Genomic DNA, 16,346 nt, shown 5'->3' on the forward strand with positions numbered 1-16,346 from the left:
CCTTATGGATGTGGATCATACAAAAGGATCCAAAATATGAAATTGCTAGCAATGTCATTCCTGAAGGGAAGTTTTAAAGTGAATTTTTTTACTATTGTTTAGGAAAACATGAAACATGGGGGCATTTTTCATTGACAGAATAATCCATCTTGATGACTTCCATTGACTTGAAGATTACATTATGAAATAATTATAGTATTCTTCTCACAAACGTAAGCAGTTATTAAGCAGATTAAAAAGAATCAAAACTATCAGTATTTTTACTTTTTATGCAATTCTGCATTATTCTTGAAACGTGGAACATTGTGGATATTTGCTTACTCATGAAGAAGGAAGAAGTAGGTATTTTACAACAAGATCTTTTATCTAGCATTATTTATTGCTTTTTTAATCAAATACAGAGTCTGCAGTTTATTAAAATGTATGTGTGAGATAATAAGACCTTGTATTTTTAATTATTCTCTCATTAACTGTATCCCAGCCAGTGTCACAAAATTAGAATATACCAGGCAGATAGCTTTCTCTAAAAGGCTATCAAATACTACTTCTTTATGTATTTGCATTATTTGTCTTTCAGCTCACAGTGGGAGCGTTTGCAGCATGATGGTGGAGAGCCTGGGCAGTTGAAAGGTATCAAACATAGTAACTGTGTAGGGGCTTGTAATGTGAAATGGGCTTTTCAGACAAGGGTACCTGTTAGCATTCAGTTGCAATTTAGGTAATCATGGTTTTTTGAGAAGGTGTTCTACAAGCAAATATTTTTCCCCTATCCTATGTACTGAGAGTAAAACCTTTCCTAGTATCCTTTGCAGGTAAAAGCACTCTTCTTTACATCAGTACTTACATCAGAATGGGTGGGGAATGGCCTGAACCCTGATGGGCAAACCTCTGTGTGCCAGCTGGCAGAATTGTCCAAGTGGGGAGAAGAGAATGTTATGGTGTATTGCACTGAGCTAGCACATTCTTAAACAAAACACCTGTCCTGGGTCCAGATTTCTTGCAAAGAGAAATGTCAGAACTGCAAGTCTTCTCTCTTTTCTTTCCTTGGATAAGTAGAGCTTTGTTGGTTTTCTACTTCAGACAGGCTGGAAAGTCAAATCTCAATGTATTTGTCAGCCTTCATTTACAGTTTAGGAAGGAATACTTAAATATTTTCCTGGTGATGTCAGTTGGTCATGGTCTTTTGACCAGTTTGTAGTTTGGGAACACTTTTTTATATTATTTGTCATGACAAATAATTCCTTGAGATAAAATGCAGTCATCAGACTGTTTCTCATGTTTGGTTTATGATTGGTGAATTTTCAGCATTTTTGACCAAAGGAGTTTGATTCAAAGTATTCTTATTAAACTCTGTCCCAGATGATCATGAAATATTTTGCTCCTAACAACTCCATGAAGGGAGACTTCATTTTAAATGCATTTTCATAGGTATATGTAGTAGGAAAAAATGTCGTGTTAAAACAGCATATGATAACAGCATACTTAAAAAGAACTAATAAATAAAATTCTAATAAAGGTGTAAATCATCAAATAGTTCAGTGTGTGATGCAATATTGGCTGACAGAAGAATGGAGAAAAAACAGATGTTCTTGTATTAAACTAAATTGTCTGTCTGCAAGAGTTTATTTGGTTTTTGCATTTTATAAATGGCATGCAGTAGAAGAGAATCTCTTAATTGTAAATGAAACTAAAACTGCTGTTCTTTTATGCTTAAATAAGAGGAAATCATTACTAGTTGTCCTATACTGTGGACCCTGAATCATAGCGTTTAAATGTGTTTAATTCTTTGATCTTTATTTGCTGATATTTGTGGATTAAAGGGTAAGGGTACAGGTGCTTCACAGAAGAAACTCTTGAAGTAAAAAACTGTAAGCAAAGAGGGCACGAGAGAGACCCTTTAATGGTTTCTGTAATTAGCCAGCTGATGAAGGGTGGTTTGATGATCCTGTTCTTGTGCAGAAGCATGTAAAACAAGAGCAGGGGACTGTAAAGGTAAAAAATACAAAGTAAAAGTACTTTGAGTTCCCCTCAAAAAGGGGGGAAGCAAATATTCACTAGACTGTAGTTCTTTTGGGTTTTAATATGTATGCTTAATCTTAATGAGGCATACATGTATATAAGGAGGCAAAGTCAACTGGATGAAGTTTAAAAATCTTAAAACATTTTCTGTAGGAAATAGAACAGTGGCTAAAAATCACTGATCACAGATCAACTGTTTATCAGGAGTGCAGCACTGCTGCATTCTTCACCATGCCAGCCTTTTTCCTGGACAAGCTATTTGGTGGTCTGGAAGAGTCTAAAGGTTGAATCTTCAAAAAAAAAAATTGCCATTGTATTTAAATATATCCTTTCATCTGCCTTTTTTGTCAGGAAAATTCCCTTAAATGAGAGTAGCCTAGGATTCTTTCTGTCTTTTTTCAGGATGATTTATGAATCTCTGTTGCTTCAAGTATGGTTGCTGAGAGTCTGAAAAGGTTTCAGAATGTTAGCTTTGTTTAGCTTTGTGCAGTGCTCCTTTGCCCTTCCCTGAGTTTGTATCTGGGATAATGGGGCTGAGAAAGTCATACTCATTTAGTTAGGTCACTAGAGCAGGAGAGAGGGAAAAGAAAATGAATGTAGGGATGTCTAATTTGGAGTTCCTGAATGTTCAGGCTGGGTTTTGGTTAACTCATAGACTGTTTGTTTGTTTTATAGGACTTTCTGCACATGCCCATGTGGAACTTCCTTATTACTCCAAATTTCTTCTAATAGCTGCTTACCTTGCCTCCTACAATCCAGTTAGGACAGATAAGAGATTCTTTCTTAAGGTAACAAAATTCATTTCTTAGTGCTGTTAACTGGATTTCTGCATACTGAATTTTCTGGTTTGAAACTCTTCAACTATTTGTTTTGAGCTCTGTTTCCGTGTGCACTTTGATTTGATGAGCTGCTTTTCTGTAGATCACATACTGTGATTGGTAATGATCACTGAGTGATTTAAATCTCTAATAAACCCAACTTCGTCTTCATGTCAAATTATGCATAAAGCTGTTACAGCATGAGCACTGTGCTTTGCTTTTCTAAGTTGATAGAGTTTTGTTTTGAAAAGATTTTAGTGGAGTGACCACAGTGTCCTTAGTAAGCCTTAAATTTCCAGCGTAAGGTACAAACCACAACTGCCTTGGCCTTCCATGAGGTAAAATGACTTAGTGCCCTGTTAGTTTTTTTTTTTATAGAGTTCTAAGTTTTTGAAACAGAAGCATGCAAGCAGTTGCTTTTGCAGGAGATGTGGTTGCATTAGCTGATATGTGTTGTGTTGAAATGGTGGTGATGCATGTTTTAGGACAAATTTATTAATTGATACTACCAACTTCTGGGCCAGACATTTTCTGTAAGTTCTTGCCATGTACATATTGATGGGATTTCTTTTTCTTCTTTTTTTTCCTCTGAGCTAAGTTGTGGTCGTACTGCAGACAAGTGCTGTGGTAACAACCATTGGTTGTTGTTGTTGTGTGTCTCTCCCTGACCCGGGATCTTCAAGCTCCTCAAGCCTGCCTCATTGCCTCATTTTATTTGACAAAATGTAGGTGGGAAGACAGAAAAGCGATCAGACAATTGGGCTTTCTATGCATTTTACCAGCTATTAAAATATGTATTGATATATGCATGTGTGTACAAATGTGTGGCATTGATGATGGATGGATGGATGGATGGAGGCAATTAAAGAAAAAGAGGGCAAGACAAATTTGTAAAAATATTAATCCCTCTTAAAAATAGAAATCATAGATACACATTTTGAGAGGTTACTGCAGTTTCTTGTGGTGAAATGCTAGTACATTTTCAGTTTAAACTGTGGTATGATCTTCCTGAAAGCTGCAGGTGTTTCACCCTTCTGTTTAATCCTTTCTTGAGTGTTTACTTGTAGTAAGTGTAGATAGGCAACTTTTCTTTCTGGGCAAGCCTTGTTCTTTGCCCTTGGCTGGAGCATTTTCTTTGCTAGTGGTTTCTTTGCTGAAGAAATGTTTCTTCACAGAAACAGGAAAGCATGCAAGAGTCAAGTGTGTAGAGCATGTCACCAAAATGTGCCACATCTTCCCTGCGTTCACTGAACAGCCTTTTCAGTGCAGTTTTTTTCCTTTCTCTTTTGTGGTGTCTCTGGGGGAGTTTTCACTCTTGCACATGAACCATATTAAACTTTTGTACAAGAAACATGAATTTCTAAGGCTTTTGAAGCAGGGATCAGGAAGCTATTTCTATCAGTGCTATCAGGTATTTTTTTCCAAGAACTGGTGAAGCAAAAGCATTTTTCCTGCGTGTCATGTGGTATCAGTTAGCTCTTCATCAGGTTTAAAACTGAACTTCATAAATAGCTACATCTCAAAGTCCAACAAAACCAACACTTTTGAGTTTCAAGCTGAGTATTCTTATGAGTTACGTGAACAGTAGGAATGGAATATAATTTTATCAGGTCTGTAATGAGATTCAGAATAGATTGCAGAAAAGTTCCTACTGGATTGATTTAACCAAGGACTAAAAGAGGCAAAAGGGATGCAAACAAAAAGATGATCATTGAGTTGCTCGTCTGCACTACTCTGTAGATGCTAGGCTCTACTACAGCTAAAAATAAAGTCACAGTTTGGGAAAGCCTGGACAGAGCAGGGAAGTGATAATTGGCACCACTGCTCTTGGTTATGTGGAAATTCAAGAGCTTTGCAGTAGATTGAGAGAAAAATGTGAAGCTGGTTTGGAAGAAAGCCTTTAAAATAAGAAAGAATAGGAATATGTATATACGAAGTCTTTATAAAAAACAACATTAAAAGGTAATTGAAAATTAGCACTGAATTTTATGTTTGAACAGAAATAGGATGCCATCTATACACCATATGGAGATCCCAGCATAACCTGTAAAATGCATGAATTCAGGTTGTTGTGATCCATCCAAAGCATGCTGTGTAACCTCAGGCTTGGTCACTTTCCCCTCTGAAAGGTCATGGTTATCAATAACTGCAGTAATTTTTTCAGAGGCATGATAAAACTATTACTTTGCTGTCTCTAATTATGTTTTATATGTATTAGCTGAATTAGCTATTTTTAAAATCAGACAAATCATGTGAAGTGAACCTTATAATCCCCATCTACCATTTAGCTCTTCAGAAGTCAGTAAGAAGCCACATTTACTAAGAGAATTTTGACATGGCTGAATATTGAGGGCCACAAATACTAAGTACAAGATTTTAAACATATAAATGAAAAAGAAATTCCTTTATTTGGGTTATTTTTTCTCTGATTCCTTGAGCATGCTTATAAGGTAGATTAAAAAGGTATATTTCTTAGGGCTGTGGAAGAAGGAAAAACAAGGTGGTATTTTGAGAAATAGCACTTAACTATGTTTAAAATATATGACACCTCTTCACTATTTTTTTTACCACTTTCACCTCATCCTTCATGTCTCTCTTGGGTTTTTTTGCTTCTTTTTTTAACCCATTAATTTGTAGTATTATTTTCTGCCCTTGTCTTGCGCTCACATTTTTAGTTGTGATCTGAAAGCACTTGACTATTGTCTTTCAGTAGTCCTTCCTTTGTTAAGACAATTTTAAATTTTTTGCAGCTTTAAATTACATTCGTTTCTTCAACACCCACTTCTACACCTTCACCCTCCCCTCCTCCTTCCTTTTGTCATTTAGCTCAAGAACCTTGAACTACCTTTGTATTGTATTGATTAAATTCCTGGTTGTCATTCTGCCAACTTTTGTACAATCCAAATTCTAAAATAGGGTCATTAAAAGGTGAAAATGCTGGTGCATTTTATACATGGATATATTTTAAAATTTTTGATAGCCATCATCTGTCTTTTTTATTAGATGATTGAGGATGTGAGGAAGATGGTGGCATGAAGTCATATTACAAACAAATTTTTACTACCTCATCATTTCCTGAGTAGATGAAAAAAAAAAACCCAAAAACTTAGGCACGTCGCCAAAAAATATTAACGTGTTGTGTTTTGGATTTGCACCACTTGGGACAAGGTGAAGCAAGAAGCTAGGAAAGTGTGATTTTAGGGCTTAGAGTAAGAATGATTGGTGTAACATCAAAGGCAAATACTGGAAGTGTAGTAAAGAAGTAGATCTATAGTAACATGCTACCATTTGTAGTGTATACATTCTTTATTGACTGTTTTAATTCCCTTTGCTCTTGTCTGTTGTTTGCAGCATCATGGGAAAATTAGAAAGACCAACTTCATGAAGAAGCATGAGAAGGTATGTATTTTATCCTTCTAAGCTGAGCTTGACAGCAAGTATTTTCTATCCACCTTACTTGTGGGTTTGTATTTCATTTTGTGTCATTGATTACTGTAGAAAGAGCAGAATTGCAGAAATAACAATTTTTGATGCACTTGTTTTGTATCCTAAAAATTTCTGTGAGATACTGACACTTCATTGAAACTGTAATACAGATTTATCCCCTAAGGCCATTTTATGTACAGCAAAATGTGTTTAATAAAGCTAGTTAAAGGACATAAGTGGAGTCACCAAGCATCAGCATTTTTCTCAAAAATAATTTTATATTCTTTAAAGAATTTTTATAGAAAGCTTTCTGTAATGAGGGAAGCTGAAATATAGGGATAAACAATTAAACAGTTAGGGATGTAGTGTTATAAATAGACTCAGTTGCTTAGGTTGTGTGATAGTTTATGTCAATATGCCTTTGCCCAGAGAAGCTTGTCTAAAGACTGATTTACAGGTCAGATTCACCTGACTCTGGTGGGTACCTGCATCTAAACCAGTTTATAGTCCATGCAGAGTCAGCCAATGCAGTCAGTGGAGTGTAGGGTGTGATTTGGCTCATACTAAAGTAGGTTCTGTGTTCAGGCAGATGAATTGCACCACACATTGTATTGATTAGATTTCTACTGGCTGTATTTGGAACTGGTTGGGCTCTCTGTACCTGCTTGGCAGGAAGCTGACATTAGATAAAATAAATCCTTCCTTAAAAGTTCAGGTATAGCAAGACTAAAAATCTGTTTTGTGTTTCTTAACTGTGTCAGTCCAGAGACTGTGGGGTTTTTTTAATTAGAAAAAGTGATCTTGTGAATGAGGGGACGAAACTGACTTCCCATTCAATTAATTTCCCTGTTGCTGATACAAGCAGAATTTGTTTGGTTTCTTTGCATGTTTGGCCTGGAACGATGCTTCTCCAGTTTAGTGACAAGCGAGAGATCTTCCTGGTGAATCTGTTTTGCAGGTGAAACTTTTTCAGGTGTCAGTCTGTCAGAAGATCAAATGTGATGGTGTGTTTTTATTGAAAATGAGTTTATCTTGTGTATCTGCTTCAGCTTTAGTCTAGGATTTGTTTTGTATCAGAATTTATAGCTTACAGCCTAACATGCTTCATTCATAGAGCAACCAGAGAAGTTTGAAAATGCTGTCCGCATTACAAAAAAATGAAGAGGTATCATTCAGTCTTCAAGTCCATGCTATAAAGGTTAAAAATTCATTCAGTTATGGTTAAGGAATTTCTTCTTTTTGTGCAGATAATTGAGTTTGGCTTAAGCTTTTGCTCTTCAAAGAACTCTTGGAGTTCTCATTCTTGTTTGTGAAATTTTGGAATGTGAATACACAGCTTGCAGTTGTGGGATGGTGGAAGGCTTAGTGATGATGATGGAGAAGCTAAACAGAGGGAACATGAAACTGGCACTGCAGATAAAAAGCATGAGCACACATAGTGGCAGCTGAGGAAAAGTCATTTTGAAAAATGAATGTATTGCCTTGGTGAAAAGGTGATAGAGGGCATACAGAGTTTATTTAGTGGCTATAAAGTATTTTGACCAGGTTTTCTGACTCCAGAAGATATCTTCGTTTTTGAGAGATATTGAATCCCTTGCATTTTTATAAATACTGTCCTGTGTAGCATTCTGCCTTATCTCCTTGCAGTAGATTGTAAAATTCTAATTCCTAATCATGTTATGTTTGAAGGAATTTCTAAACCACTGTTATTCTTCAAAGAAGTTACTCTCTTAGAATGAATTCTTCTGCTTTTTCTAGAGGGAAGCATTTTTTTTTAATTTCCAGCATAACTTGAAGGTTTCAAACAGTCCTCTGTCTAAACAGAGAACAAGAAATTTCTGAAGTAACTGTATATACTAAGCAGAGCTTCAGAGATGATTCCATGCTAACTGTGTTTGCTAGCTGCTTGGGGTACACTAGTTTTAATTAGTGTGCTTGTTCACACTAAAGAATGTGCTTTGTGCACTGGCATGTGTAGAAGCAGAAGGGCAGGTGATTGTACTGTTCATGACTTGCACCACATCTGCATTCTGACCGAAGATGCCATGCTAAAGGCTTGGCTGTGTGTTTCCATGATTTTTCACACTGCTTGCTTTGTTAGCCAAGAGGTAGCTTTGGGGACACCTCCTGGATATGAAAAGTTAAAACGTGTGTTGAAAATAACTTTTGGGTTTGTAGAAGAAATGAGTGGTTGTGTTTTACTGATGACTAGTGCCACAGAGCTGCTGATGGAATATTTGAGGTGTTCTTTCCCAGAAGCATTTTGAAACAAACTTTCCCTTGAAAATCGTCTTTAATCTTGGCTGCTCTGCTAGTAAGAATAAATCAATGTACACTTCAAAAAAGGTAACTGGATGTCAAGTAGAGAGAATTAAATGCAAACTAAAAATAAAACAAGTATTTCCCTTGTAAGAACTTTTGGAAGTGTGGGCCATAAATCTCTGTAGTCCTAACTATGCTGCCTAAATTGGAATACTGCCCAGTTCTGCCTTATGAGCTGTACATCTCCTTTTTGCAGAATTGGTTGAACAATCAGGACTTTGTATTTCTTTGAATTCAAGTGGATGCAGTGTTACTATATACAATAATCCATAATGCCTAAAAAGGCCATTGGTGTCAGCTGAGGTGTGCACAATGCAGGAGAGCTCTGTAGATGGCAAGTTGAGCAAATATGCTGTGTTCTGATAACACAGTTGCCTGTAGCTGGGCTGGTGGCTCATACAGCAGCTCTTACCAGCCAAGAAGCTGACCTTGGGCTCAGCCATCTGAGCTCTTTATTTTAGCCAGCTGAACCTGTGGGAGGCATGTGCACTCTGAGTCTTACACTCGGCACTCTTTGCGTTGCCTCTGGAATACTCTGTCCAGTTTTGTCCTTTGGAAGAAATCTTCAAGCTCTCTATCAACACAAGCCATTCTGTGATTCTTTGACATAAAACATAGCCTTTTTCTCTTTATTCCTTAGATTGGGCAAGGTCATTAGATGAGACAAGTAAAATGTATAAATCTACTGACAGGAAATTTGGCATAAGATGCTCTGTTACAGCTCAAAAATGTTCCTATTTATTGTGCAGTTTGAACAGTTGCCATGTTAAATAGATCTTTGTCTGTATCTTTTTCTTGATCAATAAGTGTATGTATTCTGTGTTTTCCATAATGTGTAAGTATGCTTTATGAAAGGCTACTGTGAGTCACAGTGCCTTCCCAGAGGCCAGAAAGATAAGAATAACATCATGTAGTACTCCAGGGAATTAAAAAGTGGATTAAAAAGTGTTGTTTCTGTTGCAGACCAGCAATCACCTACTTGGGCCAAAGCCATTTCCCCTGGACAGATTGTTAGCAATATTATATAGTATTGTGGACAACAGAGTTGCTCCAACTGCAAATATATTTTCCCAGGTGAGTGTGTACTCATTTTTTAATTTGCTTTTTACTGTGTGGAATTTACCAAGTTTTAAATGTTTTTTGCAAGTCAGAATTTTAATTAAGTGTGATGAAGAAACAGCCACAACAGGTAATTTAAATCGAAGGTTTGGAGTACTATTTATCTGCATTACTAGCTGTGAATCCAGTACTTTATCTGTGTAATGGTCTGGAATCTGCTAATAGATAACTTTTCCATGTTCCTGGGCTATGGTCTGTGCTATCAGTTCCTTGGTTTCTCACTGAAGTCTGTAAGCCTGTTTGCATTTCGGGTTAGGTGTATAAATGTTCACTGTCCCATGGCCAGAATTTGTCACCTTGTAACACACGTTACAAAAATGTAGTGGTGAGGAAGAAGCAGAGGGAATAATGTACTTATAGGTGAACAGTGTTTGCTGTGGTACATGTACCTGCTGTTTTTCATTTGGGCAAATTTAAGTCGTGCAGAGAAGAGTGAGAATCCTGTTTCACTAGATGGCAGCATAGCTATAGAAGTGAGCAGAATTAAGTAAATCTAGTATTTTCTCAAGAGGTCTGGGTTTGACAGGTATACATTGACCAATTTTGTATAAGTAAAGATGATTTTCTGCTATCAATTTGATTCTTAGATGTAATTTCCACCTTAGAAATTCTCAATTTCTTCCTCTTTCCAGTTGTAATTAACTTCAATTTACTGAAATATTTTCCACCTTTCCTTGTCAGGTATCAAATTTAACCAAGTAATATTTTAATTTATTGTCTGCATTCATGTAAAGTTCTAGGAACGTACGTGTTTGTTTCTTAGGATGTTAGCTTTGTATTCTCTTACTTTTGGCTATCAAATGCATTTGCTATAAACTAGATGTGAATGTACTATATGACAGTATTTTACAGTGTATTTTCAAAATTTTCATATTTAACAGGCATTCCAGGTAAGAGAAACAAATGTCATTATTTGAATGTACAGTTACGTAGTACTGAAGCCACAGTTTGTACTTAGTATAGTTCCACTTCAGACTGAATTACAGAATGAACAAGTTCAGTGGAATGCTTCCTTCTAATTTAGAGTTTGCACTAGGTGGCAGTGTTGTCAAAGATTAGTTGTAATTATTTATTTTCTAAATATCTGGAGATTAAGCTATAAAGATATTAAAAAATTGTATATAATCTTAGACAGGTTAGGGCAAAGAACTTGAAATTAAATAGGTTCATAAAAATAAATTTTATAAATTTTTAAAGAATATTTTTAGTTATAAAGCAGTCTTTATATTAAATGTTAGTTAAAAATATTGATTTGTCCACTGCAAAGTAATAAAAAATACAACAGAGTCTAAAATAGGTTTGGAAAGTAGTTTTAACTAGGCATAATATTTGATAGCTTTTCTTTCTTGAATAGTTTAAAACAATTTGTATTTCACTGATTTTTGTCATTGGTTTTTCTGTAAATATATTTTTCAAACAAAGTAAATATTTAGGAGCTGGCTTATCTTGGAAGTATCCATACATTTTACTGTTAGATAACACAATTTTAAATTGTTCTGTTTGCGTGTTCAGCACGGAAATAATTATAAAATGGTACAGAACTTTAAAATGTTTACATCAAATATTTGGCTTCTTAATTGATTCACGATTAATTTTATGTGCTCTTTAATTTGTAAACTCTAAGGCTGTACATGAACCAAATGCTTATTAATTCTCCCCATGTACTATCAGAAAATGGCATGCCTTAGCTTTAAAGTTGATCAACAATCACAGTCAAGATTCAAGAAGGACTAGCAGCTGCTTTAAGATCTGTCACTTGCTGATTTCATGATATTTCTTATTGCTTCTTGTTTTTCTGTATAGTTTCTATTCAAATGAAAATTTTGGTTATTAGCTTTTCAAAAGCGAAACTTCTATGCTAATGAGCAGCAAAATTTCATTTTTCCTCTTAATGTTAGGTTTTATTGAGAATGCTTCATTTTTCTAAATAGATTTTCGATTTCAAATTTGAATCATAATCTTTTGCTCTTTAATATTATACTCTTAAAAACTGTCTCATACTTTTTTCAAACCAAGAGTTAGCTTATTTGTTTCACAGGCGTGATCTTGGCAACCAATAAAAAGCTAAACAAATTCTGCTGTAACTTCTTGCTGTAATTAGGTTACAGGAGATGGAATCAGGCCCATTTATTTTTGGTTTTCCTCACTAACTAGTACAAGAGAGTAGCACAGGGTAGGTGGGGAAAGAAAATTTCCACTTCTGCAAATGACAATTTTTTAATTGCTCCCTTAAAAGTTGAAATTTCTCTTGGGTTTGTGTTCTTGTTAATCAAACTTTTCACACATCCAGTGAGGATTTGTTGAGACAAAGTTAATGTAAGCTTTTGGAGGTTTTAACTACAGCTTTTTGATCTCAGTACATATATTAATTGCTTGTATTCATTTGAGAAGTTCCCAGTGTTCATTTTTCTCCAGAAAATTTACTGGTTTTCTTACTGATTTGTCATAATACTGTTTCTTTTAAACACATTATGTATTAGTATAACAGATTACTGAATTTGTTTGAATTTATTTGCTTATTTTTTAAACCAAGAGGTTGGAGGTTAGAGAACTATTGATTTCTGGAGCCATTTGAGAGGACGAGTTCTTAAAATGTTTTTCATGACTGACCATGTGGCAGAAGTGTTTTAAAAGGTAAAACATGGAGAAAATGGTGAAAAGATGCAAATGCACTTTCACACAGTGCTTAAAACACTGTGACTCTGGGGTATGCAGTCTGCATCCTACAACAGCAGAGAAGTCTTAGAGTTTTCTTTCTTGGTACAAGCAGGAACAACCAAGAGTATTATTTGTGTGCCCATATGGACTCACTGTGCAGAATAGGAAATATTCATTGTGTCCAAGGGCAATTACAATAGAATGGAGGGATACAAAGAAACTTCGTAAAGCCTCCTGAAATGAATGCACATTCTGCAAAGGTTCCAAGAGTCTATTCAGTCCTGGTTTGTGTAAGAATAGTATTTTAGGCTTCCCACAGAAAATAGATAGAAATACAACATAATGCTCTTCATAAAAATGTGCCTTAGTATAGGGCACAAATGAATTTGTGCACAAAGCATTGGGCAAGAATTATCTGTTCCAATTTAGTTTAAATGAGGTCATTTTACATTGAAGAGGACAAGGGTTGTTCATATTACAATCAATGAGCAAGTAGATATTTTGTTATGGTTTACAAGCCAAAATTAACCACTGTTTTTACTCTACCAAAATCATTCAGTAATTGCTTCTTAAGTCAGTTCAGTTCTCCTGACAATTTTTCATTTTCTGGATGTTTTATCTTGCTTCTGCTTTCTTGTGAAATAGCATTTCATAAAGAGGATTGATTAGATCTGCTTGTAGGTTTCAGCTGTGATGTTACCTAAGGTAAAATGGAACAAAGCCCTTTGTCTAGCATACTTTTGCATATTTTATAAATGGCAATACATCCCTGAATATTTGGAAAAACATCTAGGATAACTTCTCAGAGTATAATGGCTCAAATTTACCAAACAGGTAACTAACCAGTAACTCCAGTTCTGTTTGCATTTTTATTCAAATGCACTAAGGTTAGGTCACCCCAGGTTTGGTTTCAATGGTACTGATTATATTTAGTAAATATTTTCAGATGGTTGTATAGTTAGAATTTACTTCTGACTATAGTGCATTTGCAATCAGAGATTTCTAGGAAGGCTGTTTATGATTATGTGGAGGCACATGAGATATCTTACACATAGTCTGGACTTTATCTATTAGAAATTTCTTATCTCTTTGATTCTGGACCTAAGAAAAGCATTTGAATTTTCTGAAGGGTATCACAGATTCGTAGAACTAATTTAGTTACAAATGTGTAAGAATGTGGAGTGAATGTTAACCTAAAGTTTTTCAATCTGTTGTAAAGATAAATAGCACTGCAAATTGCCATCCAAAGAGTAAGAACTTTTCATCTGAAGTTAAAATAAATGCAGATATGAGATTTTGATTGTGTTAAGTGCCAATATGATATGGGTATATCAGAAACATATAAACCATGGATGTACATAACATAGTTCCAGCTGGAGGGAGCCAGAGGAATGTCATTTTCTGCAAATAAGAGAGAAGAAAAAGTGCCCTTTCTTGGAATGTAAGAACTTGGAGAGGTTTGTTTTCTTTTTTCTTGCTTTCCTGTTTGCCTTGCATGAATAGAACAGGAAATATTATTTATGTAAACTGGAACAGTATAAGGCAGTTTACCTGTTAGATGTATTTGCCCCTGTTTTGTTGGAAGCACACTTTATGGCTTTCTTTTTCAGATGACAGTTTGATGTTTAAATTGTCTTTCTTGGTAAATTGACAGCTGTGGTAACATGTCAGTTGCAAGATTAGAAAGATGCCTGGTTTTGTTACCTACTTACTTGATTTGTATTATGGTTTATATATGTCACAGTCTTTCTGGACAAATGTCCACATCCTGATTATAGTTCTAACTCTTACTGCATTATGTTAGATTCCCTTGATGTAGCAATTTGATAAAGAGGAATTTGATTCTATGATTCCATATTTCTGTGATTTGATTCTATGAATACTGTCAACAGTTTTTTTTTCAAATGGCAAGCAAATAACTCTACAAGCTCAGATTGCATTAATGTTTAAAAATATGAAGTTTTTCATTCCACATTTGACAACTTCTGACAGAATAAGAATTACTCATTTTTGCTAGATCAGCTGTACTGTGTTCCAGCTTTCCTTGCTGTTGCAGGGACTGCTCATAGGAACATTTTGCATCTGTTTTTAACGCTGTTATTGAGCTCTCCATTTAAAAATTGAGCAGGTAGGTGAAATTCTGCAGAAAAAGGTCTGGTTTAAAAGGTGTGTTGTTCTCCACTGTTCCCTAAGAGGCCTTATTATGAAACAGAACAAAGATTAGTGGAGCCATTTTTATATTACAGTATGCAAGAAATACAGAGCATATTCTTGTGCTATCAGTACAGGATGTTATATGTCAGTAAGTAGTTTAATTTTTGATTTTTTTAAAAATAAGTAAAATGCTGGAAAAATGAAAATTCCTGCTGATTCTGTTAAACCACCATCCTGTGCTTCACTATTACTCTCAAATTCCACAAATGTTGTGCTTGTTCCTTTTTTGGACAAGTGGATAGAATTATTGCTAAAATTTTACCTGAAATAATTGAGAAGTTCATAGCAGACATTAGGTACATCATGTGTTGGAAGAATATATTTCTATCCTATTCTCAACTGAACTTAGCATTTAGACCTTCATGACCAAAGTTTATATTAGTGAGATTTCTTGTTGTTGGTTGAATGTATTTAAAAAAAAAAAAAAACTTTCTATCTCATAGATAATATTGCAAACTGATTCAAGACAAAATTGAAGTATATCATGCATCTGATTTTGGAGAGTGTCTTTGCTTTATACATCCATTAGGCAATATTAAGATTTCATAGACTTGAGCAGTTGTGTACAAAAATGTTGATATGTTAATTATTTTATGTGTTGTTGAAATGTGGAATCATTAAGTAGTGAATATTCAGAAGGGAGATGATTGTAGAAGTCACATTTCTCTTAGAGTTGATTGTGTATGTAGATTTTCTCAAATTTTGTTTCTCGAATATAAGCAAATATGTTCTCATGTGTTTCCCTATTTTTATAACTTCTTGAGTTTAAAAATTACAAGAGAGGATGTCATCAGCCTCTGCTTCTGTCCTATTGATTAAACCTGAAAATGACTGCATTTCCCTGTCCTCTTGCTTCAGAGGAAGGTACGTAAAATTGCACAGCTTAAATCCATTCTAACCACAGGAGTTGTCATCTCTGCAGTGATCCTGCTATAATTCCATGCAGGGGGAAGCATTTGGTTTTACAGAAAAACTGAACTATATGGAAAAAAATGTTAAGAGGTTTTGTTTTTTTTTTTCCCTTCATGAAAACTATTTAGAATTATGGTATACCTCTCTATCTGGTAAGTCAGAAGATCTTTAGAGCTTCCCAGCAACAGGAATGAGCAAATTTAAACTGTAGACTCTGGGTTTATCTCATTCTCATTACTGGTCTAAGTAAACTTCCCCTCCTCTTTCAGTATGTAGTGAAAATACACAAGACACATCCTGCCAGCACAGAATGTCTGTTAGTCTTCTATAATGTCATATGTCTCACACAGCATTCATATATAATCTGTAAATCCCTGCATGTTTATTTTCCAAGTGGGTTTGCAGTAAAACCTTTTGATCCTGTGGCTTCATGGTTGCCCATACCTAAAAGGTTTTTTTTGTATTGTTAGAACATGTTTTTTAGCAGTTGTCAGTTTGTAGCTGTGGGGGTTTTTAAAGACAATTTTATATTACTACTTTTGTATTTGGTCCTAACTGGTTTTGATCCTGTATCCTTTTATAGGTATATTATGCGTCAGACCCTTTATTTTCCTGGATCTGCCTATTGGTTTGAAAGTATAGTAATCTGTTGATCTCATTGTACTGAATTGTATTGATCTCAGTATTCTGTTGATTTTCTGTAGGTTTGGGAAGATGGTAATAAGAGGTAATAAATAACTCCCATTTTCTCATTTTCTGTTATTGGTTACTGGACGAATCTGGCAGAAATTCATGAGCTGAAATGGGAACTTAATGTGATGCACAGCATGGTGACATAGTTAGCACTTTAGCACCGAC

General features: G+C 35.1%; 1 protein-coding gene across 1 annotated transcript in view; it reads left to right on the forward strand.

The window, feature by feature from the left end:
• Positions 1 to 16,346, forward strand: part of ORC5 (origin recognition complex subunit 5) — a 64,394-nt gene that overhangs the window by 18,129 nt on the left and 29,919 nt on the right. Inside the window, exons 10-13 of the mRNA XM_062490817.1 lie at positions 578 to 630; positions 2,695 to 2,807; positions 6,189 to 6,236; positions 9,549 to 9,659. Coding sequence (XP_062346801.1) covers positions 578 to 630; positions 2,695 to 2,807; positions 6,189 to 6,236; positions 9,549 to 9,659 — 325 coding nt within the window. The remainder of the gene's footprint in view (positions 1 to 577; positions 631 to 2,694; positions 2,808 to 6,188; positions 6,237 to 9,548; positions 9,660 to 16,346) is intronic.

This window comes from Cinclus cinclus, chromosome 4 (genome assembly GCF_963662255.1).
Source record: "Cinclus cinclus chromosome 4, bCinCin1.1, whole genome shotgun sequence".
Taxonomy (NCBI): domain Eukaryota; kingdom Metazoa; phylum Chordata; class Aves; order Passeriformes; family Cinclidae; genus Cinclus; species Cinclus cinclus.